The sequence below is a fragment of the Squalius cephalus genome, assembly GCF_949319135.1.
Source record: "Squalius cephalus genome assembly, chromosome: 3".
NCBI lineage: Eukaryota > Metazoa > Chordata > Actinopteri > Cypriniformes > Leuciscidae > Squalius > Squalius cephalus.
This window is the reverse complement of record NC_137124.1, coordinates 6,721,332-6,745,929: the sequence shown is the minus strand read 5'-3', so window position 1 is coordinate 6,745,929 and position 24,598 is coordinate 6,721,332. Positions and strand designations below refer to the sequence as shown.

At 41.3% G+C, this 24,598-nt stretch overlaps 4 protein-coding genes across 4 annotated transcripts; all 4 read right to left on the bottom strand.

Annotated features, from left to right (window-relative positions):
- Nucleotides 1-4,891: 4,891 nt before the first annotated feature.
- On the bottom strand, nucleotides 4,892-5,319 carry LOC307155466 (histone H2B-like). The gene has a single exon (XM_079866096.1). It carries the CDS (start codon nucleotides 5,281-5,283, stop codon nucleotides 4,909-4,911), a length of 375 nt encoding a protein of 124 aa, XP_079722222.1. The 5' UTR covers nucleotides 5,284-5,319; the 3' UTR covers nucleotides 4,892-4,908.
- Nucleotides 5,320-7,147: 1,828 nt separating this feature from the next.
- On the bottom strand, nucleotides 7,148-7,627 carry LOC307155468 (histone H4). Its single transcript, XM_079866098.1, has one exon. It carries the CDS (start codon nucleotides 7,616-7,618, stop codon nucleotides 7,307-7,309), a length of 312 nt encoding a protein of 103 aa, XP_079722224.1. The 5' UTR covers nucleotides 7,619-7,627; the 3' UTR covers nucleotides 7,148-7,306.
- A 1,007-nt stretch (nucleotides 7,628-8,634) lies between these two features.
- Nucleotides 8,635-9,186, bottom strand: LOC307155464 (histone H2A-like). Its single transcript, XM_079866094.1, has one exon. It carries the CDS (start codon nucleotides 9,152-9,154, stop codon nucleotides 8,768-8,770), a length of 387 nt encoding a protein of 128 aa, XP_079722220.1. The 5' UTR covers nucleotides 9,155-9,186; the 3' UTR covers nucleotides 8,635-8,767.
- A 1,515-nt stretch (nucleotides 9,187-10,701) lies between these two features.
- Nucleotides 10,702-11,341, bottom strand: LOC307155463 (histone H1.5-like; the record flags this gene model as incomplete). The annotated part of the gene is made up of 1 exon (XM_079866093.1): nucleotides 10,702-11,341. The coding sequence occupies exon 1, from the start codon at nucleotides 11,326-11,328 to the stop codon at nucleotides 10,702-10,704; it is 627 nt and encodes a 208-aa protein (XP_079722219.1). The 5' UTR covers nucleotides 11,329-11,341.
- Between the last annotated feature and the right edge of the window lie 13,257 nt (nucleotides 11,342-24,598).

Sequence of the window (24,598 nt, the reverse complement as noted above, 5' to 3'; positions counted from 1 at the left end):
TTTAGTCCAGATCAGTGAGCTATTTTAAGAAAAAAATGTATATTAAGATATAAATTTGATAATTAGATCATCAACTCAATTTAACTTCTCAAACTAGAGTCTACTTTCAAACCATATGGGAAACGTTTTTAATGTGGGTTTTATCATGTATGACGTTGGAAATAATCAAAATATTTGAGTGAGTGTGCAGTTCAACTACTTAGAGATTTTACTTATACATATATGCCTATTATAAATGTGTATTTTGTGTGTTCACACCATAGACTGTAAAAAAACAAGTTCACATATTTCCAATATCTACTGTAATATTGCCCCAGAAACCATGTGGAGTGTGTTTTAATGCAAGGAGTAAACAGAGTCTTACCAGAAGAGGCCATCTCACGCAAGCTAAAGACAGACAACAAAAGAAAATTAAAGAGAAAACTAATTTTGAAAGTGAGTAGAGAAGACTAGGAGCAGCTAAACATACACGTGGTTAGCTAAGTTTGAGCCAGACAGAACATCAACCTGACGTCAATAACGTTTTGTCTCTCGAAATAAATTATAGAACCAACCATTGATATAAAGAAATGACTTGATATCTACCTACCCTAGCTCTATATAGCTAACCATTTATAAATAATAAATGTTGCATCATGCTAAAAACAACATACTTTATCAGATTATTTAACATGCCTCAATTCGTGTCACTTTACAGCCTCCCCCTACTAGACGCATCAGGAACAACGGGGCGTAAAACTTACTGGGGTGTATGTATATCTACCGGCTCCAGGTTTGCAGCTCTCCATACTCGAAATCGCTAGTGTTTCTGATGTCACAAACTACCTTTTAAGTTGTAACCAATCAGATCAAAGTGTGATTGTCAATGAGTGGATCTCTGAGCTGGTGCGAGTGACTGGAGGCGGGGATCATTACCATATTAATAGAACCACATATACTAAATGAGACAAGGGTGTAGAGTTACATCCAAGCTATTTTAAAGGAACACTCCACCGTTTTTTGAAATAGGGCTTATTCACCTTCTTTCCTACATTTAGATAGCTGGGCAAATGCATTTTTGTGTCAGTGCATGCATTGTTTTAGTTTGACAGGGTCGGCACTAGCTTAGCTTAGCATAATGAATGGAATCCTTTGTTGCCAGCTAGCATGTCCTGAGTAAAAGTGATATAAAAAATTTTAAAAAACCCACCTAATTACTTCTTGTGGCCTGCGTATTCACAACAAGTACAAATAGCGATGCAGATTAACACTAGGCGATTTCCTATGCAGATATTGACTTGGGACTATATTAGGGGGAAGCACAGGCGAAGCACTGCTACTTGGGCGCAGAGATATCACACCCAAGTAGCAGTGCTTCGCCTGTGCTTCCCCCTAATATAGTCCTTAATATATAAGTCAATATCTGCCTAGGAAATCGCCTAGTGTTAATCTGTATCACTATTTGTACTTGTTGTGAATACGCAGGCCACAAGAAGTAATTAGGTGGGTTTTTTACATTTTTTATATAACTTTTACTCAGGACATGCTAGCTGGCAACAAAGGATTCCATTCATTATGCTAAGCTAAGCTAGCGCCAACCCTATCAAACTAAAACAATGCATGCACTGAGACAAAAATGCATTTGCCCACCTATCTAAATGTAGGAAAGAAGGTGAATAAGCCCTATTTCAAAAAACGGTGGAGTGTTCCTTTAAGGCATGATGATTTTTTTTTTTTTTTTTTTTTTTTTAAGAGAAAACATTTACATGTCATTTTGGTGATCAAATATGAGTTAAGGAATACAGTTATTGATAACAGGGGGACTTCAAAATAATTAAAAATATTTTTTGATAGGCTTGACTAGACTAAAAGAGAAGCATCGAGAATAACTATTGTAATTATAATATTGATTTCTCAATGCAACTCATAGAATACATGTTACTAACAGTGGAAATCTGATCTGTGGTTTGTGTTTTATGGAGGAAGATGTGAATGTTGACATGGTCATGTCTGTAAATCACAGCACTACTGGAGCACAAGATTCACATCATCATCATCATCATCATCATCATCATCATCTTCATCATCATCATCATCTTCATCTACTACAGCTGCAGGATCAACAATATAGTGTTGAGAGTATTTCAGGAGCTGATAGATCAGAGCTTCAGAAGTGTCTGCTACTGTAAAACAAAGAGCTCATTGTGTAGAAGAAAAACAATATTCAAAGCTAAATGTTGAAAATGTTTTTAATTAAAAAATTACATTTGCTGAAGATCAAAGCCAATATGCTGTTAGAGTAAATCCATTTAATCTTAATCAGGGAAAAAAGAGAGGATAATAAACGGATAATAAAATTAAAACAATAGTCAAACATAAATGTTAATAAAATAATGCTTTAATTCACATTTGCTGAAGACAAAAAGCTAATGTACCATTAGAAAGTAAGTTTTTCATATAGGTCTTAAAAAAGCAAATGGATTTAAACGATTTGTGGAGTTTATTTTTTTTTTTATATATAACTTCCTTTTATCTGGCAGCAAAAACACAAAATTATACCCTTGAAATGAGTCGATTTTTTGTTATGACATGCGTTTTAGTCTGGGAGCTCAAGTCTTGTTTGTGAAACTACCCTTAGCCATACATGTCTAAACAGAATATCTACAGCATCTTTCTCTACATGCTATTAAATCTGCAATACAACTGCTCTTTTACAAGATAATATGTGTGGCTCTTAACCCTTAATCAGTGTTTGGGGTCATTATGACCCCACTGGACTTTTCTTTCATTTTTTAAAAAATGTTACCTTCATCTCAGGGGCATGAAACTCTGGGACTTTTCCTAAATAACCTATCTAAACATGCACAAAAAAACTGGGCTTGATTTGGTTGTTCTAAAGGTGTGTAAAAAAAATTTTACCTTTTAAGGTGTTTGGGGTCAAAATGACCCCACATTGAAAATGAATGGGAAAATGAAAAAAATGACTTTTTTTTATTTTGTTTGTCAAAAAAATCAAATTAAATCCATTATAAATCTGAAAATTTCTACATATAAACCAAGGTCTGGTCCTAGAGCATAAATAAAAAGTAGAACGAACTTTCTATCTCATACACACACACACACAGACACACACAAACACATAAACAAACAAACAAATGTATGTTTTTGCAACAGAGAGCATTTTTACAGAATTTGGCAAATAAAATAAACAAAACTGGCATAAATCTAAAAAAAATTTACATTTAAATCAAGGTCTGGTCCTAGAGCATAAACCCAAAGTGGAACGAACTTTCTATCTCATACACACATACACACAAACGCACACAAACACACACAAACACACACAAACACACACATGTATGTCACTGCAACAGAAAGCATTTTTATAGAAATTGGCAAATAAAATAAATAAAACTGGCATAAATCTAAAAAAAAATTACATTTAAATCAAGGTCTGGTCCTAGAGCATAAACCCAAAGTGGAACAAACTTTCTATCTCATACACACACACACACAAACACACACAAACACACACATGTATGTCACTGCAACAGAGAGCATTTTTATAGAAATTGGCAAATAAAATAAATAAAACTGGCATAAATCTAAAAAAAATTTACATTTAAATCAAGGTCTGGTCCTAGAGCATAAACCCAAAGTGGAACAAACTTTCTATCTCATACACAAACACACACAAACACACACAAACACACACATGTATGTCACTGCAACAGAGCATTTTTATAGAAATTGGCAAATAAAATAAACAAAACTGGCATAAATATAAAAAAAAATTACATTTAAATCAAGGTCTGGTCCTAGAGCATAAACCCAAAGTGGAACGAACTTTCTATCTCATACACAAACACACACAAACACACACAAACACACACATGTATGTCACTGTAACAGAGAGCATTTTTATAGAAATTGGCAAATAAAATAAACAAAACTGGCATAAATCTAAAAAAAATTACATTTAAATCAAGGTCTGGTCCTAGAGCATAAACCCAAAGTGGAACGAACTTTCTATCTCATACACACACACACACACAAACACACACATGTATGTCACTGCAACAGAGAGCATTTGTATAGAAATTGGCAAATAAAATCAACTAAACTGGCATAAATCTGAAAAATGTCACATAAGCAACATGGAACAAGCTTGTTCCACACACACACACACACACACACACACACACACACACACACACACACACACACACACACACACACACACACACACACACACAATCATGTCATAGTGGTGACTTGTAATGGTTCTGCAAATGTATATAATAATTTGATAATAATTATATAATTAATATTATATAATTATAATAATTAATTTGATAATAATAATAATTAGATTTTTTATGCATTTCAAAATGTTTAAATAAATATTCACATATATATATGTATATATATATCAAATTTGTGAGGAGAAGTGAAAATGAGTGAATGAATGGTTCTCTATGGCCCTCTATTGGATACATTTGGCCATTGCACTTTAATTCCTTTCCCATAAGAAATAAGTTTTTTCGACTAACCTTTAGATGGCAGTATTCCATCCCTAACACATAGAGCAATGCCCAAAAACCATTTATATTGAATTAATATCATTATTTAAGTGATTTTTTCTTTAAAAAATCATTTTTCATGAGCCAATTTATGGCCTAGTTATGTAATTGTGCAGTAAATAGGTAAAAAACTTCAAAATTTCCACAAAAACACAGCATAAATGTATAGTTGAGAAGTAAATAAAAAAAATGATATATAGTTTTCCATATAAAAATGTATATTTCCTTATGCAATCGCTCTTTAAAAGTTTGGGGTCAAAATGACCCCAAACACCTTAAGTGTCGTCCTTTTCAAACACTGATTAAGGGTTAAAAGAGCCTTTGTGTGTGTGTTGAGCTGCCTCCTCTACTTGGAGCTGGTGTATTTGGTCACCGCCTTTGTGCCCTCAGACACGGCGTGTTTGGCCAGCTCTCCGGGCAGCAGCAGACGCACGGCGGTCTGGATCTCTCGAGATGTGATGGTGGAGCGCTTGTTGTAGTGAGCGAGACGAGACGCTTCACCGGCGATGCGCTCGAAGATGTCGTTGACGAAAGAGTTCATGATTCCCATCGCCTTGGAGGAGATCCCGGTGTCGGGATGAACCTGCTTCAGGACTTTGTACACGTAGATCGCGTAGCTCTCCTTCCTGGACTTTCTGCGCTTCTTTCCGCCCTTGCCGGCGGTTTTAGTGACGGCCTTCTTCGAGCCCTTCTTGGGGGCGGACTTCGCTGGTTCAGGCATGATGATTCAGTCAGAGAAACTCAGAGAACAATAAAGCTAAATCACTACAGGCGGGCTTTATTCACTGCTCTATGCTAATTTACAAAGGGAAGAACGGGCCTTCTCTGATTGCTAGTTTTTCTGGACCAACCCATAGAATGATTTCATTGGTCACATTAAACATTCACTGAATTGAAGGCGATCCAATCAGAAGCTTTGAAATGTTAATCACGCCCATCGACAACTACCATCCCCCACATCTACTCCATTTCTTTGTTTTATTTTCCCGCATTTTTCCGGAATGAATAAGTGGATTATTGTGAATCATTTCAGAGTTCTTTCATATGCAGAGAATTCTATATAATTTTAACGTTTATTTAGAAGCAGAAAAAGCACATTGTATTATACAGTAATTTATATAAAAAATATATAACTATATATAACATTGTTTGTTATATAGCATATATGTGTATATATATATATATATATATATATATATATATATATATATATATATATATATATATATATATATATATATAACAATGACACTAAATTCCGAGAGTCTTTATAGCGATGTATATTTAACTGCAAAGCAGAATCGTGAATATAACACAGTAAAAAATAAATGAATATTTATCTTTATTTTTATTTGCTTTAGAAATCACTTAACCCCCTATCCAATCCATGGTATGGTATTGCCTCCTGGCAACATGGTCTATTTTACATTTATATTTATTAATTTAGCAGACGCTTTCATCCAAAGCGACTTACAAATGAGAACAATAGAAGTAGTTAATCTAACAGTAGGACAACATATGCAAGTGCTATGACCCTTCTCAGTTTAATCTAACACAGTACTTTTTATTTTTTTATTTTTTTTAAATAATAGAATAGAATAGAAGAGAACGTGTTAGTATTACTGGATCAAGTGCTGTCGGAAAAAAAGCGTCTTCAGCCGTTTCTTGAAGAGAAAGAATCCATTTACTGGCCAAACCTATCTCATGGTAGAAGCACTCAAATACCAATCAATTAAAGTTAAAAAAAAGTGGTCACATGACAAACAGGGCTCAATTTTGTGTCTTGTTTCAGCACAGGTCACAGGGCTCCATATTTTCCCAATGAAAAGTACATCAATTATTTAAGTAGTTAATCACCCACACAAATATGAGTCACCTTCACTGTTAAGTAAAGAAGTATTTTCAAGAACATTATATATCATCAAATGTTTTTGGAGGAAATAACAAAAAACTGTTGCTTCAAGGCAACATTGCACCATAAGGTCAAACCAGGCATACTAGGTTGGAATACAAATATTATATTTGTAAGTAAAAGAGTCAGAATTCTCTAAATATTGAATTTGTAATGCACTCATAAGAATAGTTATTCACATATTATATTCTACACATTTTCTATAGCACCTAAAAAAGGTATACAACACAACATGCAGTTGGTGAGGATGAGGATGATGGGCCATACTGTGATGAGGAAGATGAGGTTATAGTAACAGTGAATCTAGCAGAGAGTGAAGATGGAGATGAAGATGGATATGATAACTTGATTTGATGGTTTGGTAATACTTGTGTTCCACTGTGGTACAATGTCGCCTCAGAAGCTTAGAGCAACAGCTGGATATGAAATGCTACTTTTTATAACATGAAATTTGTAATACATTAAAAACTAGATAAATGTGTTTGTTCACGTGTCTGGTAAAACAAATTGTTTTCGATAAATATTTTTTTTTTCTACATGGAAATGTCATAGTCAATTGTTTTCCATTTATCTGTTGTGGTACGAGCTTTGAGACAATAAAAAAATAAAAAATAAAGTGTTCATTAATATTGTTTTAGTGTCAGTTTGATGCTGGAAAATTAATTACTTTATCATTGCTACTACGTACAATAGAGAGTTAAGGCACCGTTTAAAACAAACAAATCATTAGTTTACAACACTACCCATCTCCCCATATAGAAACTTGTTCTTTGTGTGTAAATGTGGGTGGCTCTTAAAAGAGCCGTTGGTGTTTTTCTTCTTCGTGGATCTCTTAACCCCCGAACCCGTACAGAGTGCGTCCCTGTCGCTTCAGCGCGTACACAACATCCATGGCGGTGACGGTCTTTCTCTTGGCGTGTTCAGTGTAAGTCACAGCATCACGAATGACGTTCTCCAGAAACACCTTCAACACACCGCGAGTCTCTTCATAGATCAGGCCAGAAATACGCTTGACGCCGCCACGCCGAGCCAGACGACGAATAGCGGGTTTAGTGATTCCCTGGATATTATCGCGAAGAACCTTTCGGTGCCGCTTAGCGCCTCCTTTCCCGAGTCCTTTACCCCCTTTCCCTCTTCCAGACATGACTAGATATTCTTCAACTGACAACAGCAGATGATAAAAAAAACTCACTGGGGAAGAGGAGTTTATAATCAGCTAGCGGACCTAGTTGAAACCACATTCAGGGGCGGTTCTAGTAAACGTCACCACTTACGCATTTCCAAATCGAGGTCAGTCTTTTGATGCTTGATACTAGTGGAGATAAGTAGAATTTAAGTCATATTAATAACTATATAATTTAACTATATAAGTATATGAAAATAAATTTAAATGATTTTTAAAATTTAAATTGACAATTTTACAAATGATATAAGCTTTCTAGACAAAAGGTATAATCAAAGGCCTTCAGTCATTAAGGGAAGGATGTGTTACAGGAGAGGATGAGGGTTAATAACTACACATACAAACATACAAATGATATAATAACTAAATACAGCAGCATAACACTAAAACTTAAACCACCATTAATTTCCTTTAATTCACTTTTAGATTTAAGTGATATATAAAAATAGCATTTTATAAGACCACCATGGCATATAGAAGTTCTTATTTAAAAACACCATAATATGGAAATCATCTTTCATTGAGTCTTAAGAGCCTTTGGGTTTGTGTGACTGCTGGGGATTTAAGCGGATGCGGCCAGCTGGATGTCTGTGGGCATGATGGAGACTCTCTTGGCGTGGATGGCGCACAAGTTGGTGTCCTGGACCTGGACAAAGGCTGTGCGCCTCCTGCTTTCAAGCTCAGTCTTTTATTCGGGTACACAAAGACAAAGCTAGAAAATAGATTAAACCAGTCTTATATTTGTGTATTATAACCCATAATTGTTCGATTTATGTTAAGTAATAAAAAATTGAGACGCGAATACAAATAAATAGATCACACACCGTGAAAACATTTTTTTCATAGCACAAAGGGGGGGGGGGGGGGGGGGGGGGATAACCGCGCAATGCCATTATGTTCATAATGCAGCGTGTTACTTGCATTAGGAATTATTTTTCATATTAGTTTATCTTTAAAACAACATTAGCAACGTACGGTACAAAAATGATTTAACTCTACGCTGGTTTGATACAAACTTAAGTAGTGCTACAATTTATGAAATAACTCTCTCGGGGAAATATTGGGTGGCTCTTAAAAGAGCCTTTGGTTTGAAGAGAAGCTTCGGTCAGTCTACTTGGCCTTCGCGGGCTTCTCGGTCTTCTTGGGCAGCAGCACGGCCTGAATGTTGGGCAACACACCGCCCTGAGCGATGGTCACGCCACCCAGAAGCTTGTTCAGCTCCTCGTCATTGCGCACCGCCAGCTGCAGGTGTCGAGGGATGATGCGGGTCTTCTTGTTGTCCCGAGCGGCGTTTCCAGCCAACTCCAGGATCTCAGCGGTCAGATACTCGAGCACAGCGGCCAAATACACCGGAGCTCCGGCACCGACGCGCTGGGCATAGTTGCCTTTGCGGAGAAGCCTGTGAACACGGCCGACGGGGAACTGCAGTCCCGCCCTGGAAGAGCGACTCTTGGCCTTAGCGCGAGCCTTTCCCCCGGTTTTACCTCTTCCACTCATTGCAGCTTAAGATTGATTACGACTAACAAAGCGAGAAGTACACAGAACTATAATGCGGCTGCTCGTTGTGAGGTGACTTATAAAGAAAGCGTGCTAGTCTCCTATTGGCTGAAATCTGAAAACATTCGCAGCCAATCAGTGAGCTTTCCTCTGAACACCAAACCCCCCTTTCTGCTACTGACACTCAAACACGTCACGCTGTAGTTTCATTTAATGCCGCTAGTCTTCCTTTTAAAGGGTAATGGGCTTTATTTTAATGGTGGTAATGTTAATGTGTGATTAAAAGTTAAACGAGTCGGTCTTGAAGCAGAATAGTTTAATAGTTTACTGGTATAAATATGTAAACGTACGTACATTCTATGGAAATGTCAATTTTTCTGTCCCTTGCCTTTACAGAAATATTAACATTGAAAAACACTTTAGGGTTAGAATTTCTTTATATTTTAAAATGAAACAATATGTTATTTGAACAATTACACCTTCTTGAGCCATCAGTGTGTCAATGTTTGTTTTTTAATTAATTATATAGAATTCAAGGCACCACAGAAGTGCTCGTTCCTAGTTATGGGAAACTGCTTTATTTTGATGTCAATAACAGGTGTGTCTACCATTTAAGATACAATAATGTATTCATAACTATAAACATATAACACTCGACTTCCTTCTTCCAATTTCCTGAAGATCTATGAAGAAAGGTCCATGATAAGTCCACTGTCTATTTTCAGTTATCAGAAATGTTCTCATTTATCTCATGATTTCATGAAGCTTCTTAAACTCACTGACCTACTTTATTGTTAGGGAATTGTAAAAATAATAATAATAATAATAATAATAATAATAATAATAAGTAAATAAACTAAAACATAAATGTATGAATATAAATGTATTAAACTACTTAATTTAGTTAGTATACCATTATTTACTAAATGTGGTTTGATACCTTGCAGCAGCCATTTTGTAAATTGAATTTTTCATGAAAACTGTCACTGGCGTTACTGTTACTGGTGTCACCTTTCTTATGGGTAACACCAGTAACACCAGTGACTCCCATTTATAGATAAACTTTATTCAAAGCTATTCATTTAGATTGTATGCCAAATGTAACAATTTAGTCTCATCTACTTAATTATAGTTGAAGAATAATGATCTTTGGTCTTATGAATGTCACTGGTGATTCATTGTGTCACTGGTGTTACTGTGTTTTTGTTTTGTTTTCTATCACATTAAATAAAATGTATTATCTGACATGATAATCATTTTACATCCATTTAATTCTGACTCTCAAAAGTTAAGATTTAAAGGATTGGAAAGGAAATACATTTTAAAACCTCTTGCCATACCAAAAGTGGACGTTTCTGTAGAATGAAAACATCAACATTCTCAATGAAGTCTAACGTTAAATTTGCACAACATGAATACACTAGGTCCATGAATTGGCTTTCACTATAAAGGAACCCTTCATTGGACAGATGAAATAACACTCTTTACTATGAATTAGTGAGTGGCTCTTAAAAGAGCCGTTTTGATTAAACACACAACGAAAAAGTTTATTTCTTTTTGGCTGCTGTCTTCTTGGGTTTTGCTGCTTTAGGTTTCGCCGTTTTGGGTTTGACTGCCTTTGCCTTTTTTGGACTCTTGGCTGCTTTCTTAGGAGTCGCTGGTTTCTTTGTCTTCTTGGGGCTCTTCGTCGTCTTTTTAGCAGCGGGTTTCTTCACCTTCTTCGGGGATTTCTTAGCGGCGGGTTTCTTCACCTTCTTTGCTGCAGTTTTGGGCTTCTTAGCAGCAGCGGACTTCTTGGCTTTAGCCGCTTTTTTGACGGGTTTCTTCTTGGTCTCGGCCAGTTTCTTGTTGAGTTTGAAAGAGCCTGAGACCCCGATTCCTTTAGTCTGGACCAGGATGTCATTATCAACGAGACTCTTAATGGAGATCTTGATGCGGGAGTTGTTCTTCTCCACATCGTATCCACCGGCAGCGAGCGCTTTCTTCAGGGCGGGGAGGGACACACCGCTCCTCTCCTCAGATGCGGACACAACCTTGACGATCAGGTCGCGGACGCCTGGTCCTGTTCTTATGCGTTTGGCTGCTGGTTTCTTCTCGGTCGCGGGTGCTGGAGCGGTTTCTGGAGCGGGTGCTGGAGCGGTTTCTGGCATGATCTCTACCATGATCTCTGCCATGATCTCTGAGTGAAGCTGGACTCACACAATCTGACTGTGATCAACAATAAGCCGCATTTAACCGCAGCATGAGAACCGTGTAGACTCTCTCTCTCTCTCTCTCTCTCTCTCTCTCTCTCTCTCTCTCACTCTCACTCTCACTCTCACTCTCACTCTCACTCTCTCTCTCTCGCTCTCTCTCTCTCTCTCTCTCTCTCTCTCTCTCTCTCTCTCTCTCTCTCTCTCTCTCTCTCTCTCTCTCACTCTCACTCTCACTCTCTCTCTCTCGCTCTCTCTCTCTCTCTCTGAGCTCCTCCAGAGGCGGACGGTGTGTTTTCTTCGCTCATGTTTGGAGCAAAACTGAAGTGGTAAAATAGTTGGGGGAGTAAAAACAACATACACATTGAGTAGAGACATTGAACTTTATTTGCAGCCCAAACATGGAACTTCTTTGTAAACTAAATTAACACACATGGTGAAAATAGCACGACCACTTCCATGAACGATAATCAGCAATCACATGTAAATATACGGACACAATCAAAATCACAAGTATGTAAAGTGTCTTTTAAACAACAAATATCAAAATGCCAACCCAGACAGCAACATAGTGTCGGCCCAGATTCGGACCACATCTGTTAATCCATGTGTAATTTGGACAACTATTCTGTCAAGTTATAAAACTTGCATTTCTCACTGCTTTCTGTATGGTGTCGACAAATCTAGACACCGCACTGTCTTCAGCCACAAAGAGCCCCTCAAAAAAGTCAGGATCATCAGAGCTGAGGAAGAAAGAAAAATAGAAATCCATCAATTAAATATATTAAGTAAGAAAATAAATCAATAAAAAGACTGGAACAAAGACCACCTTCTGGTCCGGCGAAAGCGATATAGCTCTCGGTTTCCATCTGCTGAAAGGCTGGGCAGGTGAAGAGAGCACTACAGCAGAGCTGGGCTTCCTCAAATGATGCATATGAAAGCTCTAAGAAGCTGTGCTGCAGTGCATCACCATTGATATATCCAGACTGGAAGATTTATAGAAATATTATTTTTAATGTAGTGCGCTTATGGAAAGAAATGTTATAATACGGTATTAACAATTACACTTACTCTTCCTCCACACTTAGTGCGATGCTCCAGCAGCTTTGCGAAGGCTTGTCTGCAGAATCCCGGAGAGATGACCTTGAGTTCCTGAAGGGAGCTCAAGAGGTCCAGTGTATAAAGCGTGGAATTGGTGACAGAGGCTGGCCAATATCCACTGCTAAGGAGGTACTTCAAGTCCAGGGGCCACTGCTGCTGGCACGTTTGACATACATACAGTGGCTGATGCAAGTCAAAACGCCCTTGGAACAAAAAAGTAAATATAAAAAATTATAAATACACATTTACCACGTACTTATTTCTACAACAGTAAGTTCATTCTGCACATTGTGATTGGTTGAGAGACACTGCAATGTAGTTCCTATTGTCTCAGTATAGCACTCATACCTAACTTCTAGAGTAATATCACACCTACATTGTTTACATTTGTCTAATTCACCAAATTCCAAACAGCTGTGTTGATTGGACTTCATGCTGGAAGGGTGCAAAGGATGTTACTGCTTTGCAACAGCTAACTGTTTTTTTTTTTTTTTATCAAAATAAAAAGATGTCTGTCTTTGTTTCAGTTAATGATAATTGCATGTGCTATAACATAGGTTTTTACACTACTGCAATTGAAAGCACACTCATGCCACAGCACACTAGTGTGAAAAACATCAAACCTACAATAGAAATCTAAATAGTCAATTGATTTTATCATTGATGGTAATACAAATCACTGGTTTGCCTGGTAACACAGTGAAGTTTGTGCCTTCACAGGAGCAGTCTGGCACCTTCACAGTAGGCAAAATGCAAGCTGGCAAAAATAAAGAAAACCATTCATTTAGATGATCTGTAACTGGCTGCAGACACACATGAACAGCAAAATTAGGGATTTCGTGGAAACATACCTTGCTCATGGGTGCAATATCCACCTTCCCCTTTAATGGCGCATGATGTTGGAGGAATGGCTTCAAAAAACCCATTAATCAGGCATTCCCTGTTGTGGAGTGGCTGTTTTTTGTGACGCCATCACAGTCACAGACATCACAGTCCCCACAGAACCACTCATCAGGAAGACACTCTTTGCACCTAGGGAGAATAAAAAAAAAAAAATCTAATATAAGACATTTTTTCAGGTGAATAACTCATAAAGTACAATACACTCAATTTAAGCTATTTCAAATTTAGTTAGATACTAGTGTAAGGCTGGAAACTAACGCTGCTATTTTGAAACAATAATCGGAACAAAAGGCAGCTGAAGGATGACGTGTATAATTCAAATATTTATCTGACTCCAATATAATTAATCTGACTCCATTAAAGTTGTTGTTATTCTTTAACCTCTTATTGTTTAAAGTTAAAAGTCTTTCTTAGAACTCATAGGAAAACGTAGAATTTGACCTGAACGTTTAGATAACGAAAGTAATCACTTTAGCTTTCAACGTAATCAGTGATAAAAGGAAACATTCCCAAAGCCTTTAAAGCAGGCAAAGTTATTTATTAAGTTACATGTTTAAATATACAGACAGTAGAATGGAACAAAATACTGTATAGAAACTTAGTTGTAACAAATAATGCACTGTCGTGCAGAAGAGGCCGTAAAAGCCTTTCTTGTATGAGGTTACGCACCGGTGTGTGGGAGTGGTGGGGTTAAAGCCTTTCTCCTAGATCACCAGTTACCTTTCCTTCTTAAACCCTGAGCAAAGCATTGTTAAACATGAGTGGAATACCAACACCAAACCCAACTGACAGGAAACCAAAAGATGAGGCAAATGGGTAGTGATCAAGAGGGGGAGAAGAACATTAAAGGGACCTCATTTCCAAGTTAGCCTGGGTGTTATTTATCAGTGGAGACAGTTTTCAAACCAGTTTTACCTAGGCAACCGAGACTACTACTAGCTAGCTAGACATCCCGACTGTAGTGTGCTTCTGTTCTGTTTACTTTTCGGCGCAGTACTACTAACCGGAGGAAAGTAAAATTCCGCCGCTGCTGAGAAACTAGTTCTTGTAAATGTAATGCGATCATTGAGATGCAAGAGAAGTTTGATTTCTAACATTATTCTCTCAACAGACATTTACATCGATAGTCTGGTAAAGGCCTTAACTGCTTGAACCCCGATAAATGCTGCTTGCAGCTTTAATAATTTATTTGCTTTTGGTGTACTGTGGAGTGGGTAAAACTGTTTTTAATGGCAGGCTAGCAGTTACCGTTGACTCGCGCTAGCCTAGCACCGGCGAACTATGCAACTGGAACGACTGGATGAAAATTTTTGAAAACTGTCTCCACTGATAAATAACACCCAGGCTAACTTGGAAATGAGGTCCGATGTCCAAAATCCTGAACCACCCCTTTAACATATTCTCCTCAATGCATGTTTAACCAATAGTACCTAGATTGTACATTAGGATACTTTAATATCTCTATTAAGTTCACCACCATTCATTTCAGTTTATAAGCTGTCAAATGAGACCAAACATAGATACATATTAGAACACACTAGTAAATAAACAGTATGCAGTTGAAAGCATATGTCCTGTGAAGCAAATGTTACAGACGTGTCATTGAGGTGCAAACGACTCTGTCTCTCCCGACAGAACCATCCTGTGCCTGGAGTGTCCCAACAGTCCTCAATCAGCATATTGATGTAATCCCTGCACTAGATAGGCATTAGCATACTGTGATGATGTATACCTTTAAAAGGCTTTCTGAAGTACTAGGGCAGTAAAGAGTTCTGCCCATATTTGCTCAGCCCTACAAATGACAGTCTGACTGGGGAACGACCAGACCCTGCGAGGACAAAGGACCTATCTGGAAATTAGCATTTAAACTCACCATTTGTGAGGCAAAGACTCACCTCTGAACACATCTCTCCCCCTCTTCCTCACTCCCCCTCTCACATGCTGAGACCATGTAAATCACCCAAGAAAATGTATAGTTTAATGTGTAAGATTACCACAGAATCTTTCATGTTTGGTATCATTTAAAATGTGACAGTGCGACTGGTGCAAATGTCTTATTTCCAAATAAGTAAAACAAAAGGTAACTAGATGTACCGCATCGCGGTACAAAATATGACCGCCGCTCAGGCCTGTACACTGGCTTTCCACAAAAATAAATGACGTGGAGTAATTTGGCTGTATTGCGTGTTTATGTATATACCTAAAAAAAAGTAATAGTATGTGCATGTCTGTCTGTGTGTGTGTGTGTGTGTGTGTGTGTGTATGTGTGTGTCTGTGTGTGTGTGTGTCTGTGCGTGTATGTATGTGTGCGTACATGTGTGCGCGTGTGTGTTTGTGTGTGTGTGTCTGTGCATGTGGATTTGTATGTGTGTGTATGGGTGTGTGTCTGTGCGTGTGGATGTCAGTGTGTGTGCATGCTTGCGTTTGTTTGTATTCCTGCATGTGTGTGTGTGACAGTATCATCCTAAACCAGCAACCCTTCGCTCAACAGCACCATCTACAGGCCGATGAGTGTACAGTCACTAAATGTGCACATAAATGAATTTATTTTATACCCCCCCATGGATGAAATTCTACAAAACTTAGCAGAGGATACCCCCAGAGGATGTCAAGTTAATCATACACATGAAATATGGTGCAGTTCTGAACATCTCCACTGAAGATAGGGGCGATTAAAGCAGAATAATATTGCATTTTCATTTTTTATGGGAGGGGCGCAAATCACAAATGAGTGATTATGGGCTAGGTTGATGTGGGCCCTTAAGAGCAACATACCATAACAATTACAAATGTTTACAATTACAAATTACAAAGCAATAAGAAATGCATTTTTTTGGGTTTGGGGGGGCCCAGCGCGGGGGGGGGGGGGGGGAGTGGCCCCCGGGGACCAAACGAAATTTTTCCGTAGAAGTCTAGTGGGGCTACATGCTCACCAAATTTCATGTTCCCCGGTGTTTCGGTGTCCCTGGTATCGTTGACGAAAAATTTACGGGGGCCCCAGCGCAGGGGGGGGGAAGTGGCCCCCGGGGACCAAACGAAATTTTTCCATAAAAGTCTAGTAGACCAACATACCATAAAAATTTCTTCATCCTCGGTGCCACGGTTCAGGTAGTTATTTAGGAAAAACTGCATTTTTTGGGGTTTGGGGGGGCACGGGGGGGGAGTGGCCCCCGGGGACCAAACGAAATTTTTCCGTAGAAGTGTAGTGGGGCTACATGCCCACCAAATTTCATATTCCCCGGTGCTTCGGTGTCCCTGGTATCGTTGACGAAAAATTTACGGGGGCCCCAGCGCGGGGGGGGAAGTGGCCCCCGGGGACCAAACAAAAATTTTCCGTAAAAGTCTAGTAGACCAACATACCATAAAAATTTCTTCATCCTCGGTGCCACGGTTCAGGTAGTTATTTAGGAAAAACTGCATTTTTTTGGTTTTGGGGGGGCCCAGCGCGGGGGGGGAGTGGCCCCCGGGGACCAAACGAAATTTTTCCGTAGAAGTCTAGTGGGGCTACATGCCCACCAAATTTCATGTTCCCCGGTGCTTCGGTGTCCCTGGTATCGTTGACGAAAAATTTACGGGGGCCCCAGCGCGGGGGGGGGAGTGGCCCCCGGGGACCAAACGAAATTTTTCCGTAAAAGTCTAGTAGACGAACATACCATAAAAATTTCTTCATCCTCGGTGCCACGGTTCAGGTAGTTATTTAGGAAAAACTGCATTTTTTTGGTTTTGGGGGGGGCCAGCGCGGGGGGGGAGTGGCCCCCGGGGACCAAACGAAATTTTTCCGTAGAAGTCTAGTGGGGCTACATGCCCACCAAATTTCATGTTCCCCGGTGCTTCGGTGTCCCTGGTATCGTTGACGAAAAATTTACGGGGACCCCAGCGCGGGGGGGGGGAGTGGCCCCCGGGGACCAAACGAAATTTTTCCGTAAAAGTCTAGTAGACAAACATACCATAAAAATTTCTTCATCCTCGGTGCCACGGTTCAGGTAGTTATTTAGGAAAAACAGCATTTTTTTTGGGTTAAGGGGGGCCCAGCGCGGGGGGGGGGAGTGGCCCCCGGGGACCAAACGAAATTTTTCCGTAGAAGTCTAGTGGGGCTACATGCCCACCAAATTTCATGTTCCCCGGTGTTTCGGTGTCCCTGGTATCGTTGACGAAAAATTTACGGGGGCCCCAGCGCGGGGGGGGAAGTGGCCTCCGGGGACCAAACGAAATTTTTCCGTAAAAGTCTAGTAGACCAACATACCATAAAAATTTCTTCATCCTCGGTGCCACAGTTCAGGTAGTTATTTAGGAAAAACTGAATTTTTTGGGGTTTGGGGGGGCCCAGCGCTGGGGGGGAGTGGCCCCCGGGGACCAAACGAAATTTTTCCGTAGAAGTCTAGTGGGGCTACATGCCCACCAAATTCCATGTTCCCCGGTGCTTCGGTGTCCCTGGTATCGTTGACGAAAAATTTACGGGGGCCCCAGCGCAGGGGGGGGGAGGTGGCCCCCGGGGACCAAACAAAATTTTTCCGTAAAAGTCTAGTAGACCAACAAACCATAAAAATTTCTTCATCCTCGGTGCCACGGTTCAGGTAGTTATTTAGGAAAAACTGCATTTTTTGGGGTTTGGGGGGGCCCAGCGCGGGGGGGGGAGTGGCCCCCGGGGACCAAACGAAATTTTTCCTTAGAAGTCTAGTGGGGCTACATGCCCATCAAATTTCATGTTCCCCGGTGTTTCGGTGTCCCTGGTATCGTTGACGAAAAATTTAAGGGGGCCCCAGCGCGGGGGGGGAAGTGGCCCCCGGGGACCAAACAAAATTTTTCCGTAAAAGTCTAGTAGACCAACATACCATAAAAATTTCTTCATCCTCGGTGCCACGGTTCAGGTAGTTATTTAGGAAAAACTGCATTTTTTGGGGTTTGGGGGGGCCCAGCGCGGGGGGGGGAGTGGCCCCCGGGGACCAAACGAAATTTTTCCTTAGAAGTCTAGTGGGGCTACATGCCCACCAAATTTCATGTTCCCCGGTGTTTCGGTGTCCATGGTATCATTGACGAAAAATTTACGGGGGCCCCAGCGCGGGGGGGGAAGTGGCCCCCGGGGACCAAACGAAATTTTTCCGTAAAAGTCTAGTAGACCAACATACCATAAAAATTTCTTCATCCTCGGTGCCACGGTTCAGGTAGTTATTTAGGAAAAACTGCATTTTTGGGGGTTTGGGGGGGCCCAGCGCGGGGGGGGAGTGGCCCCCGGGGACCAAACGAAATTTTTCCTTAGAAGTCTAGTGGGGCTACATGCCCACCAAATTTCATGTTCCCCGGTGCTTCGGTGTCCCTGGTATCGTTGACGAAAAATTCAGTAAGGTGACGGGAAAAAAAAAAAAAAAAAACTTTGACAATCCCTATATGACCGCTTTCGCTAGCTACGCTAGCGGCGGTCATAATAAGGGTTTTAAGAGTGTATGGATAACTGACATAGAAGGAAGGTCCTGACAAATGGTCACTCACCCCCAAAAGGTGCAACCTCTGAATGCAAATTTCTTTTGTTAGTACATGTTTCCAAGTGAAAGGTTTGTCTATATAATGAAATGCAGCAGGAAATTCGGGGCCTTTTCTGTTTTTCAGATTGGCCCGTGAGGCTGATAGAGAGAGACCTCTCAGCCTCATGTATTTCTTAATTTTGGGTTTGCATCTCTTTTCTTTATTCTAGAGAAATTCATGTTTTGTATAGATTATCTTTGAATTGATTATGAAATTGGCATGATACATTTACCTGACATAATAAATTGTTACATTTGATTATTCTAACTAACTTTGACATTATTTTCATTATGAGTTAAAAAGAATAGTCAAACATTCGCTCACATTTAATGATGCAAAGATATCATTAAAACCTTTTCATTTATGGAGTCAGATGAAATAACAAGAGAATACATATTCAAATGTATTGCATTTAATCAAAAATTACTTTGCCTCGAGAAAAGACAGTAACACGTAGAGACCTTCCGCGCTGGTCGGATGCCGGCTTTGGGCCGATCGAGCGCGAGCTTACACTAGGTTTGATTCTATTGTAGGATTGCATAGTGGCTCAGTGTTTAGCACTGTCACCTCACAGCAAGAGTTTCCTAGATTTAATTTTCTCATTAATGTGTTTTTCATCTGTGTATCCAAGTTTCCTCCCATCCCAAAAGATCTACATCTATAAAGCAGGGCACTGAGCATTAATTCTCAGCAAACCTTCCCTGGGTAATTAAAATTAAATATTAATGAAAACCAACCTAATAACAGCAGGCTTGTGGCAAAGCCAACACAAGGGATGACCAACAGCCTCTTTTGCTATAAGACATTTTAAGTAGTATGGTCTTGGTTCTTTCCAGCGCTCTGAGGCTTTCTGCTGCCGAAAAGACCAATATGATGCAGAACTTCTCAGAACGACATGACGCCAAAATATCAGAGAGCCTCTCCATATTTTTTTTTTTTTTCTGTAAAGAAAATATGAAACAAAGCTGTATTGGACAATTTAGATGAGGACCAATTAAAAGTCAACTAATCCATATTTAGAATAAAAACACCATTTCATGATTTAGTATCAAACTGGACCAAATCTTTACTAAATTGTGTTCTTTATCTATTGCCCTGTCAGTTTAGTCTAAGGGTTTTTTCTTTAATTACTTTAATGACACGATTTTTAGATTTGTACTTAAATTCATCACTGTTATTTACCAAATTCCTCTTGAGGATTTAGTTTTGCTGAGGGTACAGCAAGTGGAACCTCCACTGGATGACAGAGAGCACTCAACCGGAGGATATGTGACTGTAAAACAGTACATAGAAGAATAAGAACAGGTTAGGATATCACTGCATTCATGTTTTTTTTTTTTTTTTTTTTTTTTTTAACCTATATACTGAACAATTTATGAAATATATTTTTGTTAAGTGCTTAGTAATGTCTTCTACTATAGTCCCACTGAAAGTGCCACTTATATACTTTTTAATGTCTTTTTCGACATTGGAATATTTTAAACTCTCAACAATCAATTACAGTGTTCTAAATTCCTACAAATATCAGATAATTCAGATATAACCTGTAGCTGAGGCTTGGCGCCGCCCTCCTCGCCTCCCCCTCGGTTTGCCACGTCCAACAAAGTCCTTTTTAGAGGTCTGTGGAGGGTCTCCTCCAGAACGTGCACGTTTCCTCTCCACAGCTCTCTGTGTTGATGTGAATATTTCTTGTAAAACTGATGTTGTCAAAGGTACTGGAAACAAAAGACAGGTAACTAGTGAAAGGAACACACAACATAGTGTGTTATTAAGGTGTTGAACGGATTAAATGAGGGGGGATGGAACGCTCCATTCTTCCAAAATATATTCCCTCATTTACACATGCCACAGAGCATGATATGATGTTAATTGCTTAATTGAATCATGCAATATACCTGTATGAAATCTTCTGCACTCAAGTCTTCTAGCTAAGTTGATATAAGTTTTAAAAAGTGTTCCCCAATAGTGAGAGATCCCCATTTCCTTATAAATACTTAAGGTTAAATTAATAGAAAAATAATGTTTTTAAAGATGTATGTCGAGTAACGTTAGGCCAAGTGATATTGTTATTACTGACAGTGAAACTTTACTATGGCGTTCAAGAGAAAATTGTATCGTGATAATGAGATTAGCTTATGTTGAAGTTTGCTAACCATTTACCAAGCCTAATTTCACAAGAGTTTTATTTATTTTTTTGCTGATAACGAAGAAACCATTGGTCGGGCTTTAATTCGTTGCCCTAACATGTATAATGTTGTATATGTGGCTGCATATAGGTAATTATAGTTCTCTTACGAGAGGTTCTCTCGTATTGCGTAAGGAACTTACGCTACGGGAAAAGTCATCTTTTCTCGAGATACTGAAGCCAAAAAATTATCCTTAATTTTTCATAATTTGTCAACGCAGTGCAGCAGGCAGCACAGCAGAGCTAGAGCGGGCAATACTGCGTGCTCATTGGCTGCCGCGCGGCAACTGCTTAAGCCTACCAGTGAGCCCCGCGTGACGTCATGCCCAATCAGGGTGCGCGCGCCCTCGCGCGTCACAGCCCGCCAGAAGGGGCGGCGTCAGAGCGTATAAAAACAGGGCTCGGAGGCTTAATTCTATGATTTCTGTCTCTTCAGCGAAGCTCTTCGCATCGCTGCTCTCTGAGAGAAGCCGTCGCCGTCGAAACCAGCAACGAGCCAGCCTAGGACAGCCTGAGGAAGCCGGACGAATCTTCGCCGCCTTCAGCCTGCCGTGCCAGCTCAGCTATCCGGCGATATATCCTTTCTCATTATGTGTTTTACTGATGTATCTTTACATGCTGTGTGTGTTCGCCGCTGCGACACACACTCTCTCTCTCCCCGCTCTCTCTCTCCCTCTGTCGAGCCGCGCAACTGCGCCTCTCACAAGGTGTGTTAGAGATGCGGATGATTACGGGGCTCGCTCTCTCCCTCTGTTCGAGCCGCGCAAAACGTGCCGCTCACAAGGGATCGCAGACGCGTACGGTCATGGGGCTAGCTTTCTTTACGTTACAAACAAGCTACCCCCCCTCCCCCCCGCCCGCCGTCTCCCGGCGAAAGGAGAAAAGAGTGTTCTAGACCCGCCAAGGCCGGTCTAACCTCCATCTCTAACATATTTCTCAGTCCCCTCCTAGTTCAGGCTACTGGGAATATCTATACTGCAGTAAACGAGCCTGTCACAGTACACGCACGCCTGCAAACAGGATAACGCTCTCTGGCTACTCGCTCTCCCCGCACTCTCTCCCTCTGTTCGAGCCGCGCAGACTGCGCCGCTCACAAGGGATTGCAGAAGCTGACAGTCGCGGGGTTAGTTTTCTTTACGTTACAAGAAAGCTACTGTCCCCGCGTCCGTCACTCGCCGGTGATAGGAGAAAAGAGAGTGTTCGAGTCTCACCGAGGCTTGGCTACCGCCTTTCTCACATATTTCTCAGTCCCCTCTAAGTTCAGGCGGCTGGAAATATTAATATTGCAGTAAACGAGCCTGTCACAGTACACGCACGCCTGCAAACATGATAACGCTCTCTGGCTACTCGCTCTCCCCGCACTCTCTCCCTCTGTTCGAGCCGCGCGGACTGCGCCGCTCACAAGGGATTGCAGAAGCTGACAGTCGCGGGGTTAGTTTTCTTTACGTTACAAGAAAGCTACTGTCCCCGCGTCCGTCACTCGCCGGTGATAGGAGGAAAGAGAGCGTTCGAGTCCCACCGAGGCTTAGCTTCCGCCTTTCTCACATATTTCTCAGTTCCCTCTAAGTTCAGGCGGCTGGAAATATTAATATTGCAGTAAACGAGCCTGTTACCTTACACGCTCGCCTGCAAAACATGACGACGCTCCGGCTACTCGCCCCGCTTCCCGCGCAAACTGCGCCGTTCTCAGGGATGTCAGAGCGGACGGTCACGAGTAATGCTCAGCACCCCGCGTGCCTCACTCACCGGCGGAATGAGGAGGGAGATGTTTGTAGCCCCGCTGAGGCCGGGCCATTCTCCAATTCCCATACGTTTCTCAGCCCCCTCTGAGTTTAGGCGGCTGAAAATGTTAATGTGGCAGCAACGAGCCTGTTATAATACACGCACGTCTGCACGCTATCGCCGACGAAAAACATGACCCTCACTCTCTTATGCTCGAGCGAACCGATAACCTATGCACTCTTCCCCTGTGGCTCAGTGGCAGAATAACAGGCTTTCACACCAGAGACCCGTGTTCGATCCCGGCTCTGGCAGCAAAATTTTTTATGCTGTTCGCTGATCAAAGCTCGCGGCCAGCTTCTCACACGCAGAAAGTGTGTGTATTGCAGCCAATGAGTCAGTTATACAACTCGCTCGCCTGCACACAAACGCTGTTCGTACAGCGGCCCAGAAAATCTGGAAAAGAGTGTTAATTCTGGTTATTCGGCTCACGCCGACGGTGTTTGAGTGTAGTAAATATGCCCACGACCCAGTGTTCATTTCTACACACAAGCACAATTCCCCCTGTGTACCCCACAGAGCACACTCACATAAAGCGCGCACTTGCCGCTCGAGTGTTAAGTGTAGGAAATGTGCCCGCTCACGAGTGCTCACAACCACACGCTGTTCGCTCTGTCTCACACGTTCAGGGTTCAGATATCGCCACTGCCACCGGCCGTGTTTTAATAAAGAGTCCTGTGCCCGCTCCCCCGCGTTCACACTCTGCTATAAACACTCACGCGCGCTCTCTCAGCGCAATCCGGCCGGTCACTGCTATCAGCGAGTCCCCGTCTCGCAGCACTGTCTCAGCGCGCACCGCGCGCCCGCCACTGCAGGTCCCTCGTCCCGCGCTATGCAGCGGGCAGGACTCAGGGGCCATTCGACCCCTAGCTATGAGTGCGAATGCAACCGGGTGTGTCGACATGGGTGCTGGACACGGTAATACAGGGCTATTCGCTACAGTTCAGTCGTCGGCCTCCGCGCTTTCAAGCCCGGACCGAAACGAAAGTGAACGCAGAAGCAGCCCATCTGCTTCATGCAGAAATAGCGAAGCTGCTACGAAAAAAGGCGATAGAGAGAGTTCCTCCTTCTCTGACCGAGGCGGGTTTTTACAGCCGTTATTTCCTCGTGCCCAAGAAGGACGGTGGGCTCAGACCCATATTAGATCTGAGACATTTGAACAGGGCTCTCATGAGACGGCCGTTCAAAATGCTTACGACCAGGCAGATCCTCGCGCTAATTCGCCCGAGGGACTGGTTCATATCTCTCGATCTGAAAGACGCGTATTTTCAAATCCAGATTATACCCCGTCACAGGCCATTCTTTAGATTCGCCCTCGACGGCCAGGTGTATCAATATACCGTCCTTCCGTTCGCCCTGTCCCTAGCACCCCGTACATTTACAAAGTGCATGGATTCAGCTCTCGCTCCCCTGAGAAAACAGGGCATGCGAATTCTGAACTATCTGGACGATTGGCTCATTCTAGCGCAGTCAAAAGAGGAACTCATCTCTCACAAGATAGCGCTTCTCAGTCATCTGGAAAGCCTGGGTCTTTCGGTGAACTGGGCCAAGAGCTCACTTATCCCCAGTCAGTCAATTTCCTTCCTAGGAATAGAACTGGACTCGGTGGCGATGACGGCCAGGCTGTCAGAACAGCGCGCGCGCTGTGTTCGACACCTCGCCGCATCCTTCCAAAAGGGCAGATACCTCCCTCTGAAACGTTTCCAGAAGCTGTTAGGCCATATGGCATCAGCCGCAGCGGTCCTACAGCTGGGTTTACTTCGA

Excerpts from the sequence above, each read along its gene's own strand:
- LOC307155464 (XM_079866094.1), bottom strand. The coding sequence starts at position 9,154 with ATGAGTGGAAGAGGTAAAACCGGGGGAAAGGCTCGCGCTAAGGCCAAG.
- LOC307155468 (XM_079866098.1), bottom strand. The coding sequence starts at position 7,618 with ATGTCTGGAAGAGGGAAAGGGGGTAAAGGACTCGGGAAAGGAGGCGCT.
- LOC307155466 (XM_079866096.1), bottom strand. The coding sequence starts at position 5,283 with ATGCCTGAACCAGCGAAGTCCGCCCCCAAGAAGGGCTCGAAGAAGGCC.